Source organism: Rattus norvegicus, chromosome 11 (assembly GCF_021556685.1).
Source record: "Rattus norvegicus strain SHRSP/BbbUtx chromosome 11, alternate assembly SHRSP_T2T, whole genome shotgun sequence".
In the NCBI taxonomy this organism is placed as follows: domain Eukaryota; kingdom Metazoa; phylum Chordata; class Mammalia; order Rodentia; family Muridae; genus Rattus; species Rattus norvegicus.
In genome coordinates, this window is record NC_141544.1 from 85,217,775 (window position 1) to 85,243,912 (window position 26,138).

The window sequence follows — 26,138 nt, forward strand, 5'->3', positions numbered from 1 at the left end:
TGCCCCGGAAATGGTGGCCAGGTTCTGCAGCTCTGAAACGGGTACTGACGTCTTGTTGTTTGGTTGGTTGGTTTTTTCCTCTTTCAAGAGGGGAAACCCTTCTAAAGGCCGAACGTAGAAAGCAAACTTCTGCGTCACTGTAACAAAGCACACGAGGACGTAAAGGGCCACAGCCAGTGAAGAGAACAGGTCGATTCGTGTGGGTGACCGTGGCGGTGCACAGGAGATCCTGTGAGGCAGATGGGGACACTGAAGGGTGTAGACAGAGAGAGTAAACATCTAGATGTCATACAGACAGAAGATCCAGCCACAGTGGGGCATCAGGGCAGGATATGTGGAGCAAAACCACAGGGGTACATTGACTAGAGGGGAAGGTAAGATTGAGGAACCCTGAGAAAAAACTTAGGGTGGGGTAGAACACAGTTCCCTGTCAACTTGAGGCAAAGGGAGGGGCCAAGGTTAGCTCTGATATTAGAAACAGAGACAAAGCAATGGAAAGGAAATTGTGTGTGTGTGTGTGTGTGTCTGTGTCTGTGTCTGTGTCTGTGTGTGTGTCTGTGTGTAGGGGCCATAGAAAACCTGTGGAAGTCATATCTTTCTACCATGTAGGTCCCAGACCTAACACTCAGGTCTTCAAACTTAGAATCTTATATCTGTTAAAGAATCTCCCCAACCCAGGGGGATTTTTTAAATTAATCTCTTTTTTTTATTGGAAATAGATGATTTTAAATCACTATCTCTAATTATGGTTTTTCCTCTCTGAACTTCTTCCAGTTCCTCCCTGCCTCGCCCTCTCTGGATCCACATGCTTTCTGTCTCTTGTTAGAAACAGACATCCCAGAAATAAAATAAAACCAAACTAGTGAGAATAGGAGAAAACAAACAAGCAATGGGGCCGAAGAAAGAGCATGAGAAACACGTATAGGTGCAGACACGCATGTTTGCATACACAGGAATCTCATGAAAGCGCAAAATCGGAAGCCACGATAAATACACAAAGGACCTGTGAGGTGTTTTTCTTAAACTTCTTGACACAGTGTGAGACAGAGACAGAGAATCTCCGAAGCTGCTGTTGAATTCATTTTCTGACGTGCATCTACTTCTTGGCATTTGGCCTCCCCTTCCAAGTAGTTTGTTTGTCTCGTGAGACTCCTTTGGAGGAAACTAAATTTTAATTTGCAAGTGGTTATGAATTGGACGGAGCTGGCTAGAGATGGCGGCATGTGTCTACTTCTCCTCAGAGCTCTAGGACCCCATCTGGTGCAGACCTGTGCAAGCCCTGTGCGTGCTGCCTCAGACTCTGTGGATTCATATGTGTGTTAGCCTAGCTCTGTTTAAACGGCCTTGTTCCTTTGGTGTCCTCCATCCCCTCTGTCTACCTAGTTTTCTGCAGGGCTCTCTGAGTCCTGGGGCAGGAATTTGATGGAGATAGCCCACTGAGGGTTATGTGTTCTGAGATCTCTCACTCTCTGCCTATAGTCTGACTGTGGGTCTCTGTCTTTTGTTTCCATCGGATGTGATTGGAAGCTTCTCTTGCCAGGTGGCTGAGCGAAGCAATGATCTATGGGAACAGCAGAATGTCATTAGGAGTCATTTTATCACTAGTCCGTTGCCTATCTAGTCTCAAGCAACATTGGGTGTGGACTCCATTTCATGGAGTAGGCCTTAAATCAAGTCAGACTTCGGTTAGGAATATTTTTATAGAGAAGTATGTTAAGAAAAGAGCGATTAGGCTAAATTCAATGACATTGGATGGTTTTCCCGGTCATTTTTGTCTTTCCGGTCCAGACTCTGAGATGAGCTGTGTTATTTAATATTCTCCTAAACATATGCACATTCTAAGCGATGGCCAAGTTTATAAGAAAATTGGTGCACTCAAATTCATTTGGATGAAACTGGCAGTTTTCTCCTGGTTTTCGTTTACTTGTTATGATTGCAGAGTAGCCGCCGACTGTGCCTGGAATTCTAATTTTCGTGAATATTTTTTTTCTAATGTCTACATTTGGAGTCTGTTTAGTTTCACCTTAGAAGTGCCCCTTCTATAGAAGAACCTGCCTGGCATACACAGGATGTGTCTGATTCCTAGAAGGGCGAAAACAGACCTCCCTCTCGGATTTTGATCTTCCTCATAAATCCCACTAACTGTGTCTCTAACGGGTTAGAGACTGTGTTTGGCTCTGTTCTCTTTTGCTTGCACTCATGTAGACCTTAGTGAGAATCTTCCTGTTGCCTTGCTGTGTCAGGAAGGGTCCAGCCTCTACTCTGCCGTTCACCACAGCCCATCCAAACCTTTCTGTTGTCTTGACTTTTGATGTTTCGCCTCTCTCTCCTATAAATAAATGTAGGCTAGAAGCCTCCTTGAGATTTGATCCAGGCCTCCGAGAATAGTTTAGTAATACACTAAGTCTGAGGTAAATGGAAGTGTGAGGGTCTGACATTGCTCAAGTTGTGGATGGAAACCAAGGTGCAGAAGAGAGACTTAACAGGCGGAAGTCAGAGTTGGTAATAGAACAGAGAATAAAACTTAGTTGTTTCACCTCCACCACCACGGCCATGACTGTGCTGTTCTTTAGCTCTCATCTGATGCTATCACGTAGGCAATCAGACACCCAAAAGAATTTGTAAATACAAAACCATAGTCACGCCAAAGCACCTAAGTGCCACATTGCGTCAACAACCTTGAAAAGCGGGGATGGGAGCCAGGGATGTGGCTTGGTGGGTAAAACAGTGGCTGCATCAGCCTGACAACCTGAGTTTGGATCTCCAGAAATGACTTTTAAAAGCTAGATGTGTCATCTATGCGTCTGTAGCTTCAGTGAACACCTTCAGGGAGATAGGGGGCAGGGATCTACAGCAGTTTGCAGGATGGCCAGACTGGCCTGTGCAGCAGTAAAGCAGAGAGAGGTGCTGTCTCAAAGCAATAAGGAGAGGGAGGACATCCGTACATACACGGTGACACACACATGCCTGTGTGCACATGCACACACACATGTCCAAACGTACATGCAAACACACATAGAATGGGCAACTATTTCTGCAAAGAGTCACTCAGTGTATATTTCAGGCCTCTTTGGCCACACAGTATCTGTATCAGTTAACTGGCTCTACCACTGTGGCCACAAAGCAATCAAAATAATAAACAAGTGAGTGGACATAGCTTAAAACTTTATTGACAAAAGCAAACAGTGTATCACATGGAGCCTGAACATTATCAACCCTAATCCGGAAGACTGGCTATTTGTCTGATTTCATTTGAGAGAACACAGTCCTGAGGTCTGTCCTTGGTGAACCCAATCAGTGTAATAGACAATGGTTACATTCATCTTCAGGGAGCTGCTATAACAAAATGCCTCAGGCTGGGCAGCTTACATGGCAGGACTCCATCTCATAGTTTTGGAAGCTGGGCTGTCCAATGTTATAATGCTAAATAATTTGGTTCTTGGTGGGGACTAGCTTCCTGGCTTGTAGCTGCCTGATTTGCTGCTGTATCCTGGTGAGGAGAAACAATCTCTTATGCCTTCCTTTGTCTTAATCCCACTCCTTGAAGTTTCACTTTCATGACTTAATTACTTTCCAAAGGCCTTTATTTAAAATACGGCCACATTAGAGATTAAGTTTTAACATAGTTTAGGCCACAGAATTGGTGCATAGCACAGCCAACGAACAGAGCAGTTTTAGCATTTTTCTTTCCTCATCAGAGTAACATGAAGCTATTTGTGACCTGTGTCTGAAGCTGTATGTTTTCCGGTACAGCATTTTTATGAAGTGAACATTGAAGTAAAGTGAAGGCATCCTACAGTGGCTTAGGTGCTGGGTAAACTTCGCTGTGATCTTACACTTACCTCTCTTGTCTCTTCTCCCAGTGCCTAAGAACTTCCCACAGGAGCTGAGGAATTACACAGTGCAAGGCTTCCGTGTCATCGCTCTTGCCCATAAAACCCTGAAGATGGAGAAGCTTTCCGATGTGGAACGTCTAGCAAGGTAAGGAATTAGAAATCAGCACTAAGGGTGGGTCTTTGTACATGTAGGGGGGAAAGCACTGGGCATGGACTGACAGACAGCTCACATCACCAGGGAGTTCTTGGAGTCAGAGAACTGACCTCATCCCATCCTCTGGTTTGGATATGGGCAGCCATGGGCAGGACTTGGTCAGATCACGTGGTGAATTGTGACGGCGTAAATACAGCAGCTGAGATTTCCCATACCCCCACCTCTCACCTCTGCCCCTGTTCTACAGAGTGTTCATTTTAATCTTGGGTTTTGTCCCCTCCTAACTATGAATCTCATCCCACCTCTGAACATCATGTGGCAGATGTACTTAGAGGTCCCATATGTCCCTCGGTGTCTCTTTAGAGAATGTAGCTGAAAATTTGGAAGGTTTCCAGAATCCCTTTTTATTTCTGGACTTTCTCAGGTCTGGGTATTTTATTTCCCTCAAGTCTGAGAGGCAGTGAGTGCAAATTGAATTCCATATAGGAAGCAAAACTCAATATTTTTAATTACATTAAAGGGATGAATTGCCCTCCTTGGAGAATAATCTATTCACCACTTTCTTCCAGTTTTTAGGATTTCCTTTTAAGTGATCTACATTAAAAGAACAAGAAAACTAAGCCTATATGATAGCCTATATATTCCTTATATTTGATATATTAAATTTATATTTCTAATTCAGAGATTTTTCTTTCTTTTTTTCAGAGCAAGTTCCTTTTATTTTTATTTATTTGTTTGTTTATATCTCAAATGCTGCTCCCTCCCAATCCCCTCCTCACAGAGTCCCTCCCCCATTTTTTCTTCCCTTCTCCTCTGAGAGGGTGCCTCCCCCAACACCAGGTATCTCTCCACCCCGGCACATCAAGTCTCAGCAGGATTAGGTGTATCCACTCTCATTAAGGGGAGAGAAAGCAGCCCTGTTGGGAGACACAGGCTACAGTTTTAGGGACAGCCCCTGCTCCAGTTGTTGGGGGACCCACATGGAGATTGAGCTGCACATCTGCTCCCTTGGTCCAGGGGCCTTGGTCCAGCCCATGTGTGCTATTGTTGGCTCAGTCTCTGAGAGCCCCAGGAATCCAGATTAGTTGACTCTATTGGTCTCCCTGTGGAGTCCCTGTCCTTTTCAGGGCCTTCAATTTTTCCCCCAACTCTTTCATAAGAGTCCCTGACCCCATCCACTGTTTGGCTGTGGGTATCTGCATCTGTTTCAGTCAGCTGCTAGGTAGAGCCTCTCAGAGGACAGTTATGCTAGGCTCCTGTTTGCAAGCATAACGGAGTATCATTAAATAGCATCAGAGATTAGTGCTTGCCCATGGGATGGGTCTCGAGTTGGGCCTGTTATTGGTTGGCCATTTCTTCAGTCTCTGCTCCATTTTTGTCCCCGCATTTCTTGAAGAGAGAACAAATTTTGGGTCAAAAGTTTTGTGGGTGGGTTGGTGTCCCTATCACTCCACTGGATGTCCTGCCTAGCTATAGGAAGTGGCCTCTTCAGGTTCCATGGCTCCATTCTTAAGCGCCTGAGCTAAGGTCATCCACATTGACTCCTGGAAGCCTCCTAGAGATCCCCCCCCACATTCACCCCCACCTCCAGAAGCCATAGATTCCCATTCATTCTCCTGGCCCTCTGACCCTCTCTTCTGCCTCTCTCCATACCTGATCCTGATCTCTGCCCCATTCCCCTCCCCAACCCCTCTCCTACCCAGTTCCCTCCCTCTACCTCTTAGTACTATCTTATTCCCCATTCTAAGTGAGAGTCAAGCTTCCTCACATGGGCTTTCCTTCTAGTTTAGCTTTCTCTGGGTCTGTGGGGCATATCATGGGTATCTTGTACTTTTTAACTAATATCCACCTATCAGTGAGTATATACCATGCATGTTCTTTGGGGTCTGAGTTATGTCACTCAGGATAATATTTTCTAGTTCCATCCATTTGCCTGCAAAATTCATGATGTCCTCATTTTGAATTAATAGCTGAATAGTGTTCCATTGTGTAAATGCACCAGATTTCCTGTATCCATTTTTGTGGTTGAGGGACATCTGGGTTGCCTCCTGTTTCTGGCTATTATGAATAAAGCTGCTATGAACACAGTGGGGCAAGTGTCCTTGTACTGTGGAACATTTTTAGGGTACATGCCCAGGAATAGTATAGTTGGGTCTTCAGGTAGAACTATTTCCAACTTTCTAAGAAACTGCCAGATTGATTTCCAGAGTGGTTGTACAAGTTTGCAATCCCACCAGTAATGCAGGAGTGTTCCTCTTTCTCCACATCCGTGCCAGCATGTGCTGTCGCTTGAGTTTTTGATCCTAACTATTCTGATTGGTATAAGGTGGAATCTTAGGGTTGCTTTGATTTGCATTTTCCTGGTAACTGAAGCTTTTGAGCATTTCACTTCTTGGACATTTGGGATTCCTCTGTTGAGAATTTTCTGATGAATTCTGCATCTAGTTTTTTAATTGGGTTATTTGGATTGATGGCGTCTAACTTCTTGAGTTCTTTGTATATTTTGAATATTAGCCCCCTGTCAGATTTAAGGTTAGCGAATATCTTTTCCCAATCTGTAGGCTGCTGTTTTTGTCCTATTGGCAGTGTCCTTTACCTTCTGAAGCATTTCAGTTTCATGAGGTCCCAATTACCAATTGTTGATCTTAGAGCCTGAGCCATTGCCATTCTGTTCAGGAAATTGAGAGATGTTTATTTATTTCCCCATCTATAAATTGTAGGATTGGGTCAACTCCAAGGAGCTTTTCTGACATGTCATTTTTATCTTTGAAATAGAATCATAGAGGCCATTCAAACATATAACTAACACCCTCAGATTTAACACTCTAGCTACTGGCTATTCTTGAGCAAGCCTGAGATTCATTTCACTTAGGATGTTTTAATTTTCAGACACAAATTTGTGTAAGAGTGTTAAGGTCATGAGTGATCCAGGAATTCACACAGCTAATGATAGAACATTGAGAGTTACAGCTGCCACATACAAGCACAGCTGTATTCTCATGAAGAGCCGGCGGGGAAACACACATTAATAGAAGTATAAAAACAACAAACTTTGCTGTTTTCCCACCAAAGTTTCTCCCAAGAGATATCAGGAATCCAAAAGGCTTCTTATTGTGTAGCTGTTATTCTTGATAATAATAAGATAATATTGTTTTGATTTTTATCAAGATAAAATTTAATTATTTTTTTTAGTCAGGAAAAATAAAAGTTTCTTGAAAACTGGAGTCACCAAAGGAAATTAAGAGTTTCTTGAAATACCTTAGAAAATCACCCAGTGCTGAATGACGGAAGAAAGACTTCCTTAAGACTTAACCCATTCTTGATGTAGCAAATGTCTACTGATTGTCAGTCTGTGTTAGATGTTCAGGAGCTATGGAAATGAATAAAATTCACTCCTTGATCCCAAGAATTTTGTATCTTAACTGGAGAACATAGACAATAAAATAAATCAATGATATATTGTCTCATTGGTGATTCTTAAATATCTTAGAGGGAGGAATGAATTAATGGGAAGAACTTTTCAAACTACACATTGATGTTTCCCATAAAGAAGCCAAAGATGTCCTCTGATGAGAAGCTTTTGAACAAAGATCTGAGTAGCTAAGAGCCAGGAAGACCTCACCAGAGACTGAGCACTAGGGAATGGGGCAGTGGGTACAATTGCTGATGGGGTAGTGACAGTAAGAGCCCCACATGCTTGAATGCCTGACTGAGGGGATGAGCTGTAGTAGAAAAATCTCCTTTATTTTTTGCCATTGTGCCCATTGCTCAGTGTCAGATCCATAAAATTGCGGCCAAGATTGGTCTCAAGGAAATGTCCCTTTGTAATCTCATCTTGGAGTTTCTGTTTTCAGTCTTATGTTGACATTTCTGATCCATTCCCAGTTGACCTTTGCACACATACTGTACTGATTACCATTGCATTGCTCTCACCCCACACCTACCGAAACAATGCAGGGGAGAAGAGTTTATTCTGGGTCTCAGTTTCAGAGGGATTTTAGACATTTGAGGAGAATACTTCCGTCTGCTGTGCTGGAGTGGGAGGCAGAGAGGCTCATATGGCAGCCCACCAGTGAGCAAAGAGCACAGGGCTGAATCAAGCCTGTCCCTAGCAACCTATGTCAATAAGAAATTAATATTGACATTCATAAGAAGCACAATTTCATAATCAAAACCAGCAAATCTGATTTTAAAATGGTAAAAGGACCCAGTAGACACTAGTCTATTTGATACATATAGAGCATGAAATGCATAAAAGGGCATTGAAATTCAACAATCATTGGTGAAATGAAATGAAAATCAAAACCACAATGACATCATTGGCTGTCTAGTAAGATGGTGGATTAGAGGCCGTAGAGATGGCTCAATGGCTAAGAGCTCTGGCTGCCCTTGTGGAATCAGTTCCTAGCACTACAAATCAGCTCACAGCGAACTATAACTCCAGTTCCAGGGTGATCTGACCCCATTTCACCATCTTCTGATCTCCCTGGAATCAGACACACATGTTGTGCGTGTATATACATGTAGGTAAACCACTTTCACATAAGTGAATCTAAAGGAGGAGAAGAGGAGGAGGAGGAAGAAGAAGAGGAAGAGGAGGAGGAAGAAGAAGAGGAAGAGAAAGAGGAGGAAGAGGGAGAGGAGGAAGAGGAAGAGGAGGAGGAAGAGGAGGAGGAGGAAGAAGAGGAGGAGGAGGAAGAGGAAGAGGAGGAAGAGGAAGAGGAGGAGGAGGGAGAAGAGGAGGAGGAGGAAGAGGAGAAGGAAGAGGAAGAGGAAAAGGAAGAAGAAAAGGAGGAGGAGGAAGAAGAGGAGGAGGAAGAGGAAGAGGAGGAAGAGGAAGAGGAGGAAGAGGAAGAGGAGGAAGAGGAAGAGGAGGAAGAGGAAGAGGAGGGAGAAGAGGAGGAGAAGGAAGAGGAAGAGGAGGAGGAGGAAGAGAGCTGACTAAAGTGTTGGTGAGGATGTAGAGACTTTGGAACCTACCTCACCCTTAATGGGAGTGGGAAATTAGGTAACTACTATAGAAAACAAAGTGGAGGTTCTGAAATGAGTTACAAAGAAAACATACTTAGGATCCAGCAAACTCCCAATCCTATTTCTGGACATAAAGGAATTGAAGCCAGCATCTCAAGAGCATACTCCGAATCCTACATGCTTTGCAGCTTTGTTGATGATAACCACAATTTGGAAACAACTGTCTGTCAGTGAATTAATAAAGAAAATATAGTATATACATGCAATGATTACCACGTAGCCTTTAAAGACAAGGGAATCCAGGGAGTCACGGGTTACTGTGCAGACATGGCCAAGTCCAAGAACCCCATCACACACAACCTATCCCAAAAAACAGAAATGGCATTAAGAAGCCCCAGTCACAAAGAACCCCAAGTTCCTCAGCAATATGTGTATTTCCCACAAGCACAACAGGGAAGGCCTGAAGAAGATGCAAAAAACAAACAACAAAACAAAAACAAGACAAAACCCCCAAAACAAAAACAAAAACAAAAAGCCCAAAAGCAAACAAACAAACAAACAAACAAACAAACAAAAAACCCAAAACAAAGGAGGAGTGCACATGCAGAGGCCACCGAGGCCCTTGTGAAGCTTAAGATTGTTAAGTCCAAGATGCCAAAGGGCTCCAGCCACAAACTCAGAAGTCTTGCTGTCATTGCTCACTCCAAGCATGGGAAGTGGAGGTGAGGCTACATGACCAAGGGACACAGGCTCTGTCAAACAAAGCCCAAGGGTCAAACTAAGGGAGAGGCCAGTGCTCCAGTTCCAGCTCCTACTGGTGCCCGGGCCGCTATGAAGGTCCCATTAGAAAAGGCTGGTCTGTCAGTGCGAAGACAGAGGAAACACATATTTTTGTAGATGGCCAGTGCTCTATGCTGTTTTTGTTAGTCAACTTGAGGCAAGATTTGCAAAAGGGAGTGGATGTTGGAATCCTGCCATCTGAGGCAATGAGCGTCAATGTGAGGATATGATACCAATAGGGAAAAAAAAATCAGAGAAAGAGGAAGATACTACCTGATCCCGCTTACACCAGGCGTTTGAAATAGACTCCTAGATTGAGGAAAGTGGCAGTTATCCTAGGCTGGAAGGAGAGGGAGGTTCAAAGGGTGAACGTTTTAGTTCCCCAAGGTGGGTAAGTTCTGGAGGTCTGCTCTGTAGCACACTGCCTCTGGCTGGGGCAGTAGTGTCTTGCATTGTTACCATTATGTTAGAAAAGTGGCTCTCAAATGCTCTTACCACAAAGAAAAGAACAAAATGGGAGCAGGGGAACCTTCGGGGTGATTGACGTTTCCTCTTTTGATGGTGGTGATGGTTATATAGTTGGTATTTGGACCTATAAAATTGTGTACTTTAAATATGTCCAGGTTTTGCATAATAATTTTATGTCTATAAAGCTGTTAAAACACTTTATGGATCTAACAAAAACAAGCAAAGAGGCTAGAAAGACAGCTCAGCGGATAAAATGCTTGCCAGACCCGAGCATGAGGACCCGAGTTCAATCTTTAGCATCTACAAAAGTCATATTGATTTGTAATCCCAAGCAAAGCCAAGACAGATTTCTGAGGATTACTGGCCTAGACTTATGGACCAACCCCAAGTTCCAGTGATGGATCTTCAAAGAAAATAAAAGATGGACAGAGGCTACACATACATGTGCACTTGCACACATATTCACCTCTGCATGAGTGAACACATGTACCCTCCACACATTCATGTACATACATATACAATAAACAGAATTAACCAGTGAGTTTTCAGTTCTAGTTGAGAAGAAAATGTTAATTCATTTTATATTTTCAAATTAAATACGGTTTGTTTAATATTTAATAACAGGTTTAGTCTGAACATAAGACACTGTGGGAATGACGGCATCATGCAGCATGTACCTGTGATTGTCAAACAGATTTGCTTGATTGAATATAAGGTCAAGGGGAAAATATGAAAGACTTCAGAGATTTAAAAATACATGGTCAGTAATTTAATAATGAGATTGGGACGATAAAATAGTATTTTTAAAATGCTGTTGATAATGGGAAGAAACTGTTTTAGGAGAACAAAGAACGGTATGGGCACAAGACAACTGGTTTTCATTATAAGGTCCCGAGTTCCTTTCTTTTAAAGATGTGTGCTATTACATCAATGAAACAGAGGTTCTAAATAAACCAATCAACCACGGGCATACCACAGTGCTGCACCTTAAAATGTCAATTTTCCCCCGACCCCAAAGGGAGAAAGTGGAGTCCGAGCTGGCATTTCTGGGTCTTCTCATAATGGAGAATCGCTTGAAAAATGAAACGAGGCCAGTGCTGCAGGAACTGAGCGAGGCCCGCATCAGGACCGTGATGGTGACAGGTATGTGTGCTTCCAGAGCCCAGCAGGTAACAAGAAGAAGCGGGAAGTGCGTGACTGAAGAAGGCGGCCCTGTCACCTTGCAGCACCTCCGAGCAGGAACAACCTTTTCTGAGGCAGCCACTGTATCTTCTCTTCCCAGACCACCTATTCTATCCAGGATCGAGCAAGTAGAAATATTCGTACATAGACTGGGGCGATGACACAGTGACAGGCTTGAGACACGCCAAGAGCTCAGATAGTCGGCTCCCATTTTACAAGCAGACTGACTGAGATGGCGCGTGTCTATAATCTCTGCACTGGGAGGTGGAGTCTGGAGGACCCTGGGGGGTTTGCTGACCAGACAACCTGGCCAGATCAAGGAGTTCTGGGTTCAGTGAGAGATTCTGCTTTTTCCTTTTTTTGTTTTGTTTTGATTTTTTTTTAAGTTTAGAGTGATTAAAGAAGATGCTTGACTTTGTATACAAACACACACACACATATACACACACATACACACACACATACACACCCATACACACACACATACACACACATACACACACACCCATACACACACACCCATACACACACACCCATACACACACACCCATACACACACACCCATACACACACACATACACACACATACACACACATACACACACACATACACACATACACACACACATACATCACACCCATACACACACACCCATACACACACACATCACACCCATACACACACACACATACACACACATACACACACATACACACACAAACACACACACATACACACACATACACACACATGCACACACATACACATACACATACACACACATACACACATACACACATACACACATACACACATACACACATACACACACATACACACACATACACATACACACACAAACACACACACAAACACACACACACACACACACACACACACACATACACGGCACAGGTAAGGTGCATAATAAGCAAACCTAAGTGTGGCCTTGTCCCCAGTGTTCTGTCTTGTGTTAGGTGCCTATCCCTAACACAAAAAGGCTTTTGTATTTAGTGCTGATGCCAAGGATGGGCTGTGCCTTCAGCCTGGGGTCATTTGTTCATCACTGAGTGCTATCTGTTATCTCAACATTAGTCATGAAGAGCTCATACATTTCCTCATTCATTTCTGCATGGTTAGGAAACACAGCGGGAGAGATGTTGGCTTGGTGTTTGCTCACTAGAGATGTACACTTGGGTAGGAGGAGAGATAAACAGTTATAAAACTACACAGAAATCACAGAATACGTTCAACGGGCAGCAACAAACAAATGGAGAGACATCTTCGTTTCAGTGGCTGTCTCTTTGTCATCTAGGTGACAATCTTCAAACTGCCATCACTGTTGCTAAAAATTCTGAAATGATTCCTGTGGGCAGCCAGGTCATCATTGTCGAGGCTAATGAGCCAGGAGACCTTGTTCCTGCTTCTGTGACCTGGCAGCTGGTGGGGACCCAAGAGCCAGGCTCTGAGAAGAAGGTGAGCAGATGTTCAAAGACCTCCGGCTGGGTCTGGGTTGGTGAAACGCGACCCTGGCATGGAGCAACCATCTGCATCCTGGAAGCCATCATAGTAGCAACCCCTCAGGTGTGCCTTCGAGTGTAGCGCCACGCAGAGGGTTTTCAGTGGCATCTTGCAGATCCAGCCATGAATTATCATCACCCAGGGGTATATACAAACCTCCTACTGCTGGCCGCAGCAACTGAGTCAAAGTTCCTGGTGAGGAGAGAAATAAAAAGCTTGCCAAGGCACACCGGCAGGTTGCGCAGCAGGCACCAGAGCGGTCTCTGATTCCACACAAATCCACGGGCATCCGCACTGCACCGTGCCTTGCTGGAAAACTGGCAAGGGTGGGCTTTTCTAGAAAGCGAGCTTCCTGTTTGCTTGTCTGAGAAAAGCGCTCCCCTATGAGAATAGGAATGAGATTGCCTGAAACTCCATTTTTGCGTCACTCCAAAGCGTGACCCTAATGGTAAAGACCTACAGAAGTGCTTTTTGGTTCCAGGCTGAACAGTCTTTCATATTGTTGAATAGACACGGGACTTTGGTGCAGCATACAGAACGGCAAGTATACAGAGTGGCACCCAAGTTATCCAGATGGGTTAATTTTGTACAGCTTCTAGTTACATATGTTTTAAAAAGGGGGGGGGCACCGACTGTGCCTTCCACAGCTCCACAGTACTCATTTCATTGTGAACCTGCCTGCTCCATACAGTACCTGTGTATCCCTGTCTCACAGAACTCTGGGCCTTTGCTGATTTCACAAGCAGGCGGTCTGTGTTCTAATTCATTAGATTAATACCTTCTCTGAGGTTCAGCATCTGTTGTATCATAGCCTTACCCTTCCTCCCCGCCCCTGGTTCTTCCCCTGCCTTTCTATAAGAAAAGGGATTCCTGTCTTGTTTTGGTGGTGTGCAGCCAGCAGTGGAAGAGGAGGGTGAGTTTTCCCTCCAGTTGCTTTGGTACATCAATCACCCGCTGCCCTCTGCTTCTAAACACAATGCTTCTATAATATCTATTTCTCTAACGAATAAAATATTCCACCTCCTGTACTGTTTAAGCCCAGTCCTCTGGAAATGTAAAGCCTGATGATAAATCTCAAGAGAGCTGATAAAGCTGTCATCATAGGTGACTGACGGGAAGAACCACTGGACACCATCAAATACGTCCCCTTGAGCCTGCAGCCAGGAAGGGGTAGAGTGCAGCAGAGGGGAAAGCCTACAAGTGGCAGGGAGGGAGGGGTCCAGGAAGGTTCAGGAGAATGTAGATGAGAAAGAGGCTCTGGTTCGCCATGACAGAAGGGGATCCTGTTTTAGTTGGGTCACAACCAAAGTCAAAAGTCAGGCAGAGGAAAGAGCTAGGTAGTAAGAACAAAACTATGCTTTCTCAAAGTAAAGAAATTTGTAAACGAATGGTACAAGAGCCTAGGAAACACCAGTGCACATGAGGAGGAGGGAGAGAGATGGTCCTGCACTCCTCACTGGATCCTAGTAGGCACATTGCTCTGAAGACACACTTACAGGAAAGAATGCAAGCTGTCAGAGCATCATGGAGTTTTGTAATACCAGGTGGCATTTCGTTTGTCTTCTTCCTATTGAGGTTGAGGTTCCATGGGCAAACAACCCTTCCCGCCCTTGCTGATGCGCATTCCTTTGTGCCACACACATTCACTTTCTTCCAGGTGTCACAGGGAAGCCAGCAGTGCTTTAGAAGCCCATGCAGAAACCATGCCTTTTGATTTCAGGACACCTACATTGATATCGGAAACAGTTCAGTACCTTGTGGGAAAGGTTACCATTTTGCAATGAGTGGGAAGTCCTATCAAGTGCTATTTCATCATTTCTACAGCATGCTGCCACAAGTAAGTGCTGACGGGATGCGGTGCTTCGTCTGGGTCCTCAAGTGAGCAGAACACAAAGAGTTAGGAAGGGGACAGTCTCTGAGGAGGGCTTGGGTTTGGGAATGTGCGTCACTGAAGGCACCTTGAATTTGCAGGAGGTTCCTGGTCCTATCTAAACCCACCAGACTCTACACATAACACACTGTGGTCCTTCAGACGTCAGCGCTGATCGATTCTCTCACTCCTGTGGCTAGTCCAAGCTCAGCCCCGCTCCTTCCTCCCTTACCTGACAGATCCTTAGAGTAGATCTGCACATCTACCCTACCTGTGTGTTAGTGTCTCTGAAAGCCATGAGCCTGTGGCAGGCAGAGCACCATTCCCTTGCTGTCAGGAGCCTTAAATCACGGCAGAAGGGCAACAAATGCACCACAGTTTATTCTCAAAATCATTTATTATATTGTCCTCGATATGTCCTGCTGTAAAATCGTGCTGCCAGTGTGGTGGAGACACATGGTGTACAAACTGGGGATGACAATGATCTGTTAGCAAAGCATGAAATATTCTGCCCCCTCACCTTGCATGGTAAGTCAGGGACCGAAGAGTTGAAGGCCTACAGGCTTTGAGGCAGCTTTTCTTCCGGCCCGTATTGTGAAGATGGGGATCCAAACCTCAGAGAGATTAAGCCACCCAACTAAGGTTTGCACAGCACGTTGGGAGATCTGGGAGCAAGACCCTCACTTCTCACCTCTGCTTTGCTGCACTCTGTGGCAAACAGATAGTAAACTTAGCTGCATTTCTCAAAGAATTGTCTTCCGATTCTATCTCCTCTCTACCTCCTAGCTGCTATGTTAATGAAAAGCTACCCCTTCTCAGGGAAAGGAGGCAAAGTAATTGGGTCCAGAAAAAAGTAATGGAGTCGTGATGGAGGATTTAAGTTCAATATTGAGGCTTTACATCCCTCATCCCCATTCCTGGTGCTGGGTCTAATGTCACACACTGTGTTAAATCGGTGGCCAGGAGTGATTTTCAGGACTTCCGTTTTGGAAACATTCTCCTTCGTAATCTTATGAGGATGTTTGTTTTCTTTTTCTCTTTAGATTCTGGTCAATGGAACCGTTTTTGCAAGAATGTCTCCTGGGCAGAAATCAAGTCTTGTGGAAGAGTTTCAGAAATTAAAGTAGGTGACGGGCATGAAAGGAACGTGTGCTGGTTCTCTGAGGCACAGCTGCCCGCCTCAGAGCTTATGAGGGACCATTAGTTGTTTTAGGATTCTATGGATTAGCTATCCAGATGTGCCCCAGGTAAGCCTTGGTTCCTGAACCAAGGCTGTAATTAGGAAAGGATGCAAAGTGGTGTCAGCCAGGACTTGAGTGTGGTTGTGCTGGTGGCGTGGTTCTGCCACCCCCTCCCTCACATGATTAAGTTCCTTTCGTGTGCTGAATAGGGACACTGGTAAGTGGAGGAAGCCAGTCTCAGCACCCTGAGGTATGGGTCACTTCATAGGGAAGGGGCTAACGCTGCCACAGACTTCTGTATGTAAGGTGAGAAATAAAGGTAGTAATGGAGAAGAGGAATGGGGGAGAGGGAGAGAAGGGGAGAGGGAAGGATGGTGTTACTGTCTTTCATTCCCTAATCTTAGAACAGTTGGGTGCCTTCTCTTCATTAGAAGCAAGTCACTATGTCCTGCCCATACTCAAGGGAGTGGATTTCACAGCAACAGGAAGTGAAGGAGGTGGGGACAGTTGAGGCACATGTTAGAAACTGACTGCCCCACAGAACATTCATTGCGTAAAGCTCATCTTACAGGAACGTTGCCTGCTTAGATGTGGAGAGAAGAAATAACGTGGGCATGTGTAGCTCTGGATGGGAATGGCGGGAAAGGGTGTGCGCTCTCTCCCAAAGTCATCAGCTCGATCCATTAGAGATATTTTCAAACCCTCTTGGCATGAATTGAAATGGCATCTGTCAGGGACTAGAGATGGTGAGGTGTATGGAAGGGGGAGGGTGTTCCAAACCCTCTCAAAGCACTGATGACCAAATCCTGTCTGAATGGAGGAGTTGTCACTGACACCTGACCCACCTATTCATTCCTCCCTAAGTTACAGTTTCTAGCCTGAAGGTTTCAGATAGCAAAATGACAAAGTGGCCTTTGGATCAGGAGACCACCTCTTCCTATCAGATTTTACCAGCTAAGCTCCTTAGCAAAGTCTCAAATGCCTTCCATTACATCCTCCCCCACCCGCCCCCATACTCTCAGACTAGGTAAATGGCCAGGGGTAAGCGGCTAGCTCATTTATAGGGTCATTACATGACATTGGCTGAAGAGAGTAATGTTTCTGTCTCAATGCCTGAGCAACATTGGCTGACACTCTGAAAGCTACATTCCCCTAAAACACAATTAGCTTAGGAAAGCACATACTGTGACAGAATGAGCTGTCTTCTCAGTTACCTGTCATCCTCTGTGGTCTTACCCTTGGCAATGCACATCAAGCACCTCTGGATGAAGGAAGCCTATTGGATGATTACAGGTATCGGTGACACTTGGACACAGCATGCAAATGGTCGGGATTTCACTAGCACAGCATTAGGCTGGTCTATCTATGCTGGACCATGTGTGAATTATAGAAAAGGTCAAAAAGGCAACTTCTTATGGGCAAACGTATAATAAGAATATCCTAACAGAACTTGACTTTTATTGCTTATGATCTGATTTTGGAAAAAGGCCACTGAATCATTTAAAACATCACCACCAGTCACTCTCGATAAGTGTCATTCAGTTGTATAGAAGGCTCAATGGACCCTGCGTAAGAAATCCCTTTTCCCTGGCAGCAACTTTAAACATTATCCTTCCACTTAGATCCTGGTTGCACACCAAGCCGATACACACGGGGCCCACGTTACCTCACCGCTCCTGTGAGACACACCGAGAACACATGTCTGCTCTAATTGTGTCTGCTAAGCTCTTCTAATGTTGAGGCTGAACTCTGCTGTGGTGAGAGCAGCTTGGCCAGGTTAGGCTCTGCTTGGCCTATTAGGTTGAGTGACAATCATGACATCATTGTAATCATGATGCCTCACTCTTGAGCTTGATAGGGCGGACACAATCAACCTGACGTTCTTTCCAAGTTTGTGATTGCTGTCATTGCCGATGTTCCTGGTGTCATTGCTGTCCTTTCAGTGATTGAGACAAATTAAGGCAGGGGTCTCTCCCTCTTGAACCAAGGTTTTCCACGGCAATTTCTTGATTCCACATCTGCTCAGAATGCACACATGCTCGCGTGCACACCAGACACGCAGACACACACAGACACACACATAGGAGTTGGTTATAGCGGAAGTGATTCAAGAGACCTTCTGACCTGTTGAGTTTTGTATCTTTTTCTCTGTAGTTATTATGTGGGCATGTGTGGAGATGGAGCCAATGACTGTGGGGTGAGTACACAGGACTTCTGTAAATACAAGCAGCACTCTGGAATCTCTCTTGAGCTCCTCAAGGCCCCCTAGGGCCTCATCATCCTCCTTTCAGCAACCACTTGGTCATGCTTACCTCAGCCCAAGCAGGAGTTAGAAACAGAAAGCGCTAACACCACTTCTGCTGTCTTCTGACAATTCCCAGAATAATAAAGCCATGCTGCTGACACGCCCAAAGTTTAGACCCATCGGGGACTTTATAAAATTATCTGCTTTAAGCCTTAAGGTTAAGACATTAAGCCTTTAATGTTACTCATAAGGAGAGGAAACCTCTGGGAGATGATATGCTTTTGCACAAGGTGCAGAGCTGGCAAAGCCTTAGAGAAGAAAGTTTGCAACTCATAAAGTTTTTAATTACATGTAAATCGCATTTATTCCCTCCAAACCCACTCTGAGGTTAAATTTTGAAAATTAGGTTTTTTTCCCCATATTGTTATGAAATCCTAAGTGGTATGGTTTTTACACTCGGTAGCAAAGCTAAAATTAAGTGAGTCTCGGGTTATTCTTCATTCTCAGCAGAAGGTAAGCAAACATGTTGTGTTCTGACTTTTGAAGACATTGGTGAAATAACAGTTGACTCTCAGGACTGTTCATGCACTTTAATGGCTCGCTGTGGCGCATGAATTGAAGAACAGGGCTAAGGATATAGCTGAGTGGTAGAGTGCTTGCCTAGCATGTATGATGCCCAACCCATGAAAATAGTGCACAGCAGAACAAGAGGATGAACGGGAAGAACAGGAGGAGGGAGAACAGAGAGAGAAGGCAAAGTGGTTTAATTTCAAAAGCTTATTAGAAATATAAAACCTGTTTATTCGTTTTACTTTCCACTTAAACATTTTTCCAATGTCTGTGAAAAGAAATGTGTTCATACTTAGATTTAGTGTACATTTTTTTTGTCTGTGTTTCATAAGAAACACAGTTAGCCCATTCATCCAACCCAGGGCGAATAGCTATTGCTATTAATTATGTGACATTTATAGCAAAACAAAAGTACCAAAGAAGCCATAATCTCTGTTCCCCAAAAAGGCGATCATCTGAGGGAGGGATCCTGCGTAAATTAACCCTGCCATATGGCAGACAATCTTAAACTACATAATAGAGGAATAAACACCAGCAGAGAAAAGAAGAGGGAGGCGGTGTTCTAAGATGAACTGAGCTGGAATCTTTTAATCTATTGCAAAGCAAACGATGCTATCAAGCACTATGGAGCAACCTGAATACAAAATTTCATTTGGGCTTTCTGGCTTGCCTATGGGCTAGTCTGTTGTGTGTTCTCTGGACAGCCTTTAGCCTTCATCAGAAGAAGTAAATGAGTCCTCTGTGAAGTAACACATGTGCCACCAGGTGCCTGTGGGTGTTTGTGGCCTGATTTGGGTATCTCATGGTGATGCTGTGTCTTCTAGATCTTTACCGGCAGTTAGCTAGTTGGTTGGATCAATCAGCAAAGAATGCTATGATTAGTTATCTTTCCATCCAGATTCTGCCATTCTTTTTTTTAAAGATTTATTTTATTTTTCACTCTGTGTGTGTGTGTGTGTGTGTGTGTGTGTGTGTGTGTGTGTGTGTGTGTGTGTGTACATGCATGCTTGCAAATGCCTGAAGGGTCCAGAAGAGGGGCTCAGATTCCATGGACCTAGAATTACAGTTAACTATGAGCTTACCAACATGGGTGCTAGGAACTGAACTTGAGTCTTTTTGAAAGAGAAGTACAGGCTGTTGCTTGCTAAGTCATTGGTCTTCAACTTGTGGGTCATGACCCTTTTGGGGGTTGAATGACCCTTTCACGGGGTCTGTATGTCAGAGATCCTGTGTATCAGATATTTACATTACAATTCATAATAGTTGTTAAATTACAGTTATAGGGTAGTAATGAAAATAATTTTATGGTTGGGGCTCCTCACAACATGAGGAACTGTATTAAAAGGTTGCCCCATTAGGAAGGAACTACTATGCTAAGACATCTCTCCAACCCTTTCCCCATCCTTGTAAAGAAGTTTCGAATGAGTGCTTCCATTTGCCAATGCTCTACATGTGCCACACGGATAGTATAGTATACGTGGAAACGTGCACATGTGCACGTACATGCTTCTGTGGATCACAGTGCAGTTGGTTCCCTTTCCATGGTGACTCTGTGGATCAGGAGAGACAGGGTGTATGAATGAAAGAGCATATGAACAGGCACCTGAACATGGACAGACACAGGATGGTAACTGACATACAATGAACAACCTAGTATTTGAGTAGAGGAACCTGGTCTGAGGAGTCATGGTTTGACTTGGATGAATCATTCCAGGCTTTGAAAATGGCGCATGCGGGCATCTCGCTGTCAGAGCAGGAAGCGTCTGTGGCCTCTCCCTTCACCTCGAAAGTGGCCAATATCGAGTGTGTGCCTCATCTCATCAGGTAAGCTGAAGCTTCCCCTCTACCTCACCGCTGCGGCTCACTGTCTGGCTCTGGAAGCAGACGGAATTGGACACCACATCACAGTGGGGAGGGCAGGTGTGGATCTAGAGCAAGTGTTAGGGCAGGCCTAGCGCCATTGGACCACTAGCCAAGGAACGATTCCTCTGGCTTGAAAGCACTTACAAACCCACAAAGGCAGTGGCTTTCATCAAGTTTTAAGAAATAGATGGCTGCATCAGGTAGACTGCTGAAAGCTTTCCTTGATATTTAAAACCTGATTGCATGTCTTGTCTTTCCTTTAATTTCATATATTGGATACCTTCTGTGATATTGGACCAGGAATTTGGGATAGGGGAGCGGGCAGGGTAAGAACGCATCATTAGATACCTTCTGCCAATACTATCACATACTTCTAAAAGAAACCTTCAAAAGCATCAGGATGTTGCCATAGGAGGTATTAAACTTTGCTGGAGATTGGAGAGGAAGGACATGTGTTCGCTATCCTTCACTGGATGCATTTCTAATCCATTTCTACTTACATTTTAAGTGTAACAGAATAAAGCATCCAGTTTTATATTTTCAGAAATCTTTCCCCCTGCTGTTCCTACAATTCCTGGGGTGGGCAACTCCAGGGCCAGTAGGCTGGAAGTTACTACGCAGCTTACTCTGAAGGGACAATCAGACGATTATCACTTTCTTGGTGTCTCAGAGAACAGAGTGACGGGTGGGATGACATCAAGCCTGAAATCCCATGCCCTTCCTTCGCATCTGCCAGGCAGTTGTATCCCATGTCCTTTGTCCCTGGGCATCTACATCTGCGTTTTTCTGTACCCTTGAGCACTGTCACCCCCTGTGCCTCCAAAGCATGACTTCGACCAATGGATTGTGCATCTGCAATGTAGTTACAAGCCAGTATGTTGGTTTAGAATACAAGTCATGATTCAAGATTTCTGGTATGGGTAGATGATTTATTATTAAGACTGCGGTAGATTCTCTTTGCTTCTGTATTTCATGGGCTTTGAAAAATTAGATATGGTTCAGTGTTCAGATCTTTGAGGCTCATTTTACCCTTTGGTATTCTCTACACATGCTTTTTCCTGGGGGGGGAAAAACTCTAGAAGGGCGATTCAGTACAAGTCTTACATGAATAGGTCTGGGTCCACAGGTTTCTTTGTTGTTCTTTAGAGCGGGGGCCACTGCTTGTTATAGTTCAAGTCCTTGTGGGAAATGCTGTATCTTTTTATTATTATTATTTCTGTATCACTGTCTAGCTGTAGGCAGAGAATTCAATGGACAGCTGCAGGATCTGCAGATAAATATATGCATTACGAAAATTCCTAAGCATCAGAAATAGCAGTGATCCTGGAAGCTCACGAAGGCAGCTTTTCTCCTGCCCTTAGAACAGTGTTTTGTACTTTGTTTTGAATACAGCTGTCTTAATTTTCTTGAAATTATATACAACTGCAGGGGGAAAAAGATGAAACCATAATGTTTATGTCAGACTTGGGAAAACAATGCAGGCTTTGGTTCTTTCCTTGTCTGTGTTTTTCCCCCATCCTCAGTTGAAAACAAATGCTAGCTGTTCACGGCGTGGTGGGAAACATCTGCCTGAAGTACCCTGGCCCATCTCCCAGCCTAACACACACTTGCCTGAGGCAAGACGTTAGGTATTGGTTTCTAGGTTTGCCATTTTATGTTTCTATATAGTTCTGACATCTTTGAGCTGAGCAGGTGCCCATGTCACTAGGGACTAGAAACAAACTAAAGCCATGTGGGCTTGTGTCCACCTTGGCAAGGGAAGCAGCAGAGCCAACATGCTCAATTCTCACCATGTCCTCTGTCCGCTACCATGCAAAAGAACCTCAGGTAGAAGCCATTCCCCTCCCCCTCCCAAAGGATGAACATGCAGTTTCCAAGCTATAGTTTCTGCAAGAGTCTTGATCTTTTGATCTCCTCACCTACTCAGACTATTACCTTGGTTTCTTCTGGCAATATTACAGATGGCAAAAGCCACCAGGACTCCATTTTAGAATTGTGCCCATACTTTGTAAAACCCGAGAACACTGGTCTTAGCTCTGTGTGTCTGAGAGCCACTAAAACTCACTCAATTCTAGGAAGCATGGTGAGATAGAAGAGTTAAGACGGAGTCAAAGCTTGACACTGCGGGTCATTCTAATGCTGCGCTATGCTTAGACTATAAGAGTCTGACTTCATGGAGGGAGCAGGGCCTGGTTCATTTTCTGTCCTTTTGTAATAATTCTCGATGTAGTGTTGGTACTTCATAAGACCTAAGTAACAGTGGGCCAAGAACCAAGGAGGGAGTGAAGTATTGAGGAAGAGACTGCCCAAATGAATGAAGCATTGAATAGGTCATGGGATTTAGTTAATTAGTTAGTGCTTGCCTATCACAGACAAGATGCTGAGTTTGATTCCCAGCACTGCGTAAACCAGTAGATGCCAGTTAGACAGCATGCGGGAGCTGGAGTTCAATGAATAAAATAAGACACTCGAGAGATGGCTCAGTGGTGCGCACGCATAGGGACCCAAATTCAAGTCTCAGGCACCAACATAAGAAGCTTGGTGTAGCTTTGCTTGCCCGGAATCCTCTTGTTTTGGATTAGAGACAAGTGGACCCTGATGTTTCAGCAATTAGCCCAACAGCACGCTTCCAACTCAGAAACAGACATTGTCTCAAGTCACTGAGTGGGAGAGTGATAAAGGAAGACACATGGCATTCCATTCTGGTCTCTCCAAGTTTGTATATGAGTGTATGTACCTATATACTAGCATGCATGTAACACACACACACACACACACACACACACACACACGCACACACACAAATGCACACACACAAATTTAACAAAACATACAAGAAAGATTATGTAGTTTTCTTTATGTACAAATACTTGCCTAGTATGTAGAAGGGCATGGATTTTTCCAGCACTGTAAAAGGTAAACATAGAATAAAAAGTAGCTGAAAGAATAAATGGAAGACTAAGTGAATGCACACCAAGAAGCTATTAAACAAGAATGCCTTACTCAGCCTTAAGTGGGTCACCAATATTTCCTCCTTTAGTGGGGCACTCATATCACACTCGAAGGCTTGGGGTCCTCATCAAAGAGGAGACAGAAAGAATGAGAGACTAGAAAATTGGTCTATTCTATGAGTAAGAGACGGCTGTGCCACACATGAACTCATACCACTTGCATTTGTGTACAGGGCATGCACAAGTCTTAATCCCTAAACTTTCAGTCACAAGCTCTACTGAGCAGCCTCACGGGGCTCTTCCCTGCCCAAGGGAGTTGCTACCAGTCAAACCATTTCTTCGGAGATGCCCTGCTGGTGAGTTACTCAGGCCTCAATGGTTAGCTTCACCCCAGGGCTCATATAGGTGGTTCTGGCAAAACCTAGTGGGTTAAACCAGAGCAGAAACAAAATTATAACCAAAAGACACAAAAGTGATAGAGGTGCAAGGGGTTAAGGGTCTCGTTAAAGATGGGAAGGGGATAAGGGAGGGCAGAGAGATGAGTTCCCAAATGTGTTATACACTTTACACATATATGAAATTGTCAAAGAATGAACTATTTTTAAAAATGAACTCCTTTTAAAATATAAAGACTAGGGGCTGTGGCTTACATAAGCAATTTCCCTGTTTGTTCTCAACAGGGAGGGACGGGCTGCACTGGTTTCATCCTTTGGTGTATTTAAATACTTGACCATGTACGGCATCATCCAGTTTATTGGAACATCACTGCTGTACTGGGTAAGAATGAAATTCGTTTCTTCTCAGTTCTAATTGTATTTATAGCATTGGAATGTGGCTCCCACACCCCGTCTAATGTTTATAAATGCATGACATTTCTCAGAAACAGGTGCCTACAAGCTTAGGAACCTGGTGTGCCTAAGGTTAGAAGCCTGAGGTTAGCCTGAGGTTAGAAGTCAGTGATACTGGATATACTGTCTAGGGTGTTGGTTTTCTCTGGATAACCTGAAACTCTTGACCTCTCTGAGCCCATCTCTTCCTTGGGGAATAAACAGGACTTGAGAGAAGCCTAAATATAACCAGGCAGGAAATGGATCTGCCTCTAACTGTGGAATATTTTTGGCAAAATACTCAAAAGAGATAAAAAGGAAGAGAGGTTTTGGATTTTATTTTGAAGGACCATAATGCTGAAAAGCTCCCATGCTGGGGCTGTGCTCCTGAGCCTGCCTAGATGCAGTATCAGTAAAGAATAGCAATTCCTTAAAATGACAAAACGACAAAGGACTATTGTTAAAAAAACCAAACAATAGTAATAGCCATTTAGCATAAAGGAGCTATGCATAGATTAAAAATAATCTTCATTATTTCAAACATAGTCTGCTCTATAATAAAATGATCCAATACACTCAAAGGACACTTGGGGGATTAAGCGATTTCATTGCCTTTGGAGGGTAATTAAGAGGTAAGCGAAGAGATGAGGGGTTGGGGTATATTGTTGGTCACCACTGGCAAGGACATATGTGGGAGGCTAAATGGCCACCAGGTGGGGAGGGATCAGGAGACCCCATCCTACCCTTACCTTTAAGTGGGGTCTGACCCTTGACCAACTCCCACCTCTGGAAAGTTAATGACTTTAAAGTTTAAAGTTTAAGGCCACCACATTTCTGCTACAGCTGTTCATACTGAAAATTTTAAGGCTGTTGTTGGACCGTTTTCCTTGTGTTTCTGTTTATGTGTGATTTTACCACCCAAAGGGGAAAGGTGAGAGAAAGTAACTGAATCAATCAGTAAAGTGTTCGCTGAGCTCAGACCCCTAGCACTCACATAAAAGGTTGAGTTTGGTGACATATTCCTATAATTCCAGTGATGGAAGGCAGGGACAGGAAGATCCTGAGTACTTGATGGCCAGCCAGCCAATGAGAAATTGTGTCAAAAATAAAAAATAAAGTGGGGACCCATAGAGGGAGACACCTGATACTAACCTCTGTCCTCCACACATAAGTACATGGATATACCCCTTCACATACAAGTGCATACATTATATATTTAATACTCAAGAGCATGTGCACACACACACACATGGGTTGGGTGGGGAGGGTGCTGGAGGGTAGATAAGGAACAGTTGGGAATCAGAGGCCACAATGTACCTACCTTTTCATCAAACTGAGTGCAGAGCTGAAGAGTCTGTGGTGGAGACAAAAATAAGTCCACTCAGCAGCTGTCCAGCTGTTCAGAGCCGCATGAGTTCATCCTTCAACTTAGAAGCTGCTACAGAGTCTTTGCAAAGGCCAGTGTCCCTTCACATGCAGACATCGGCCTCACACTCAGAATCCAATCACAGTGTGGAAGTCAATCACAAGCTGTGAAGTGTGTCAGAGGGCTTGGCTGCTCAAGGTCCAGCAAGGACATTCCTAAGGAATGATGCTTGGACTTTTCAGCCTTACAAGTTCAGCCCCAAACATGTGGACTAGAAAGCTAAGTGCTGTGTGTACCCAGACCTCAGGGAAGCAAAGGTAGCGATCTAAAGTCTGCAGTGGGTTTATTTAGG

The 26,138-nt window shown here is 44.2% G+C and overlaps 1 protein-coding gene across 1 annotated transcript in view; it reads left to right on the forward strand.

Moving 5' to 3' along the window:
• Atp13a5 (ATPase 13A5) overlaps positions 1–26,138 on the forward strand; it is a 139,620-nt gene that overhangs the window by 85,176 nt on the left and 28,306 nt on the right. Inside the window, 9 exon segments of the mRNA NM_001191657.1 lie at positions 1–41; positions 3,864–3,981; positions 11,228–11,352; positions 12,708–12,868; positions 14,634–14,750; positions 15,827–15,906; positions 18,119–18,161; positions 20,494–20,603; positions 24,274–24,370. The exon segment at positions 1–41 is cut by the window's left edge and continues 116 nt beyond it. Of these exon segments, the coding sequence (NP_001178586.1) occupies positions 1–41; positions 3,864–3,981; positions 11,228–11,352; positions 12,708–12,868; positions 14,634–14,750; positions 15,827–15,906; positions 18,119–18,161; positions 20,494–20,603; positions 24,274–24,370 (892 nt within the window).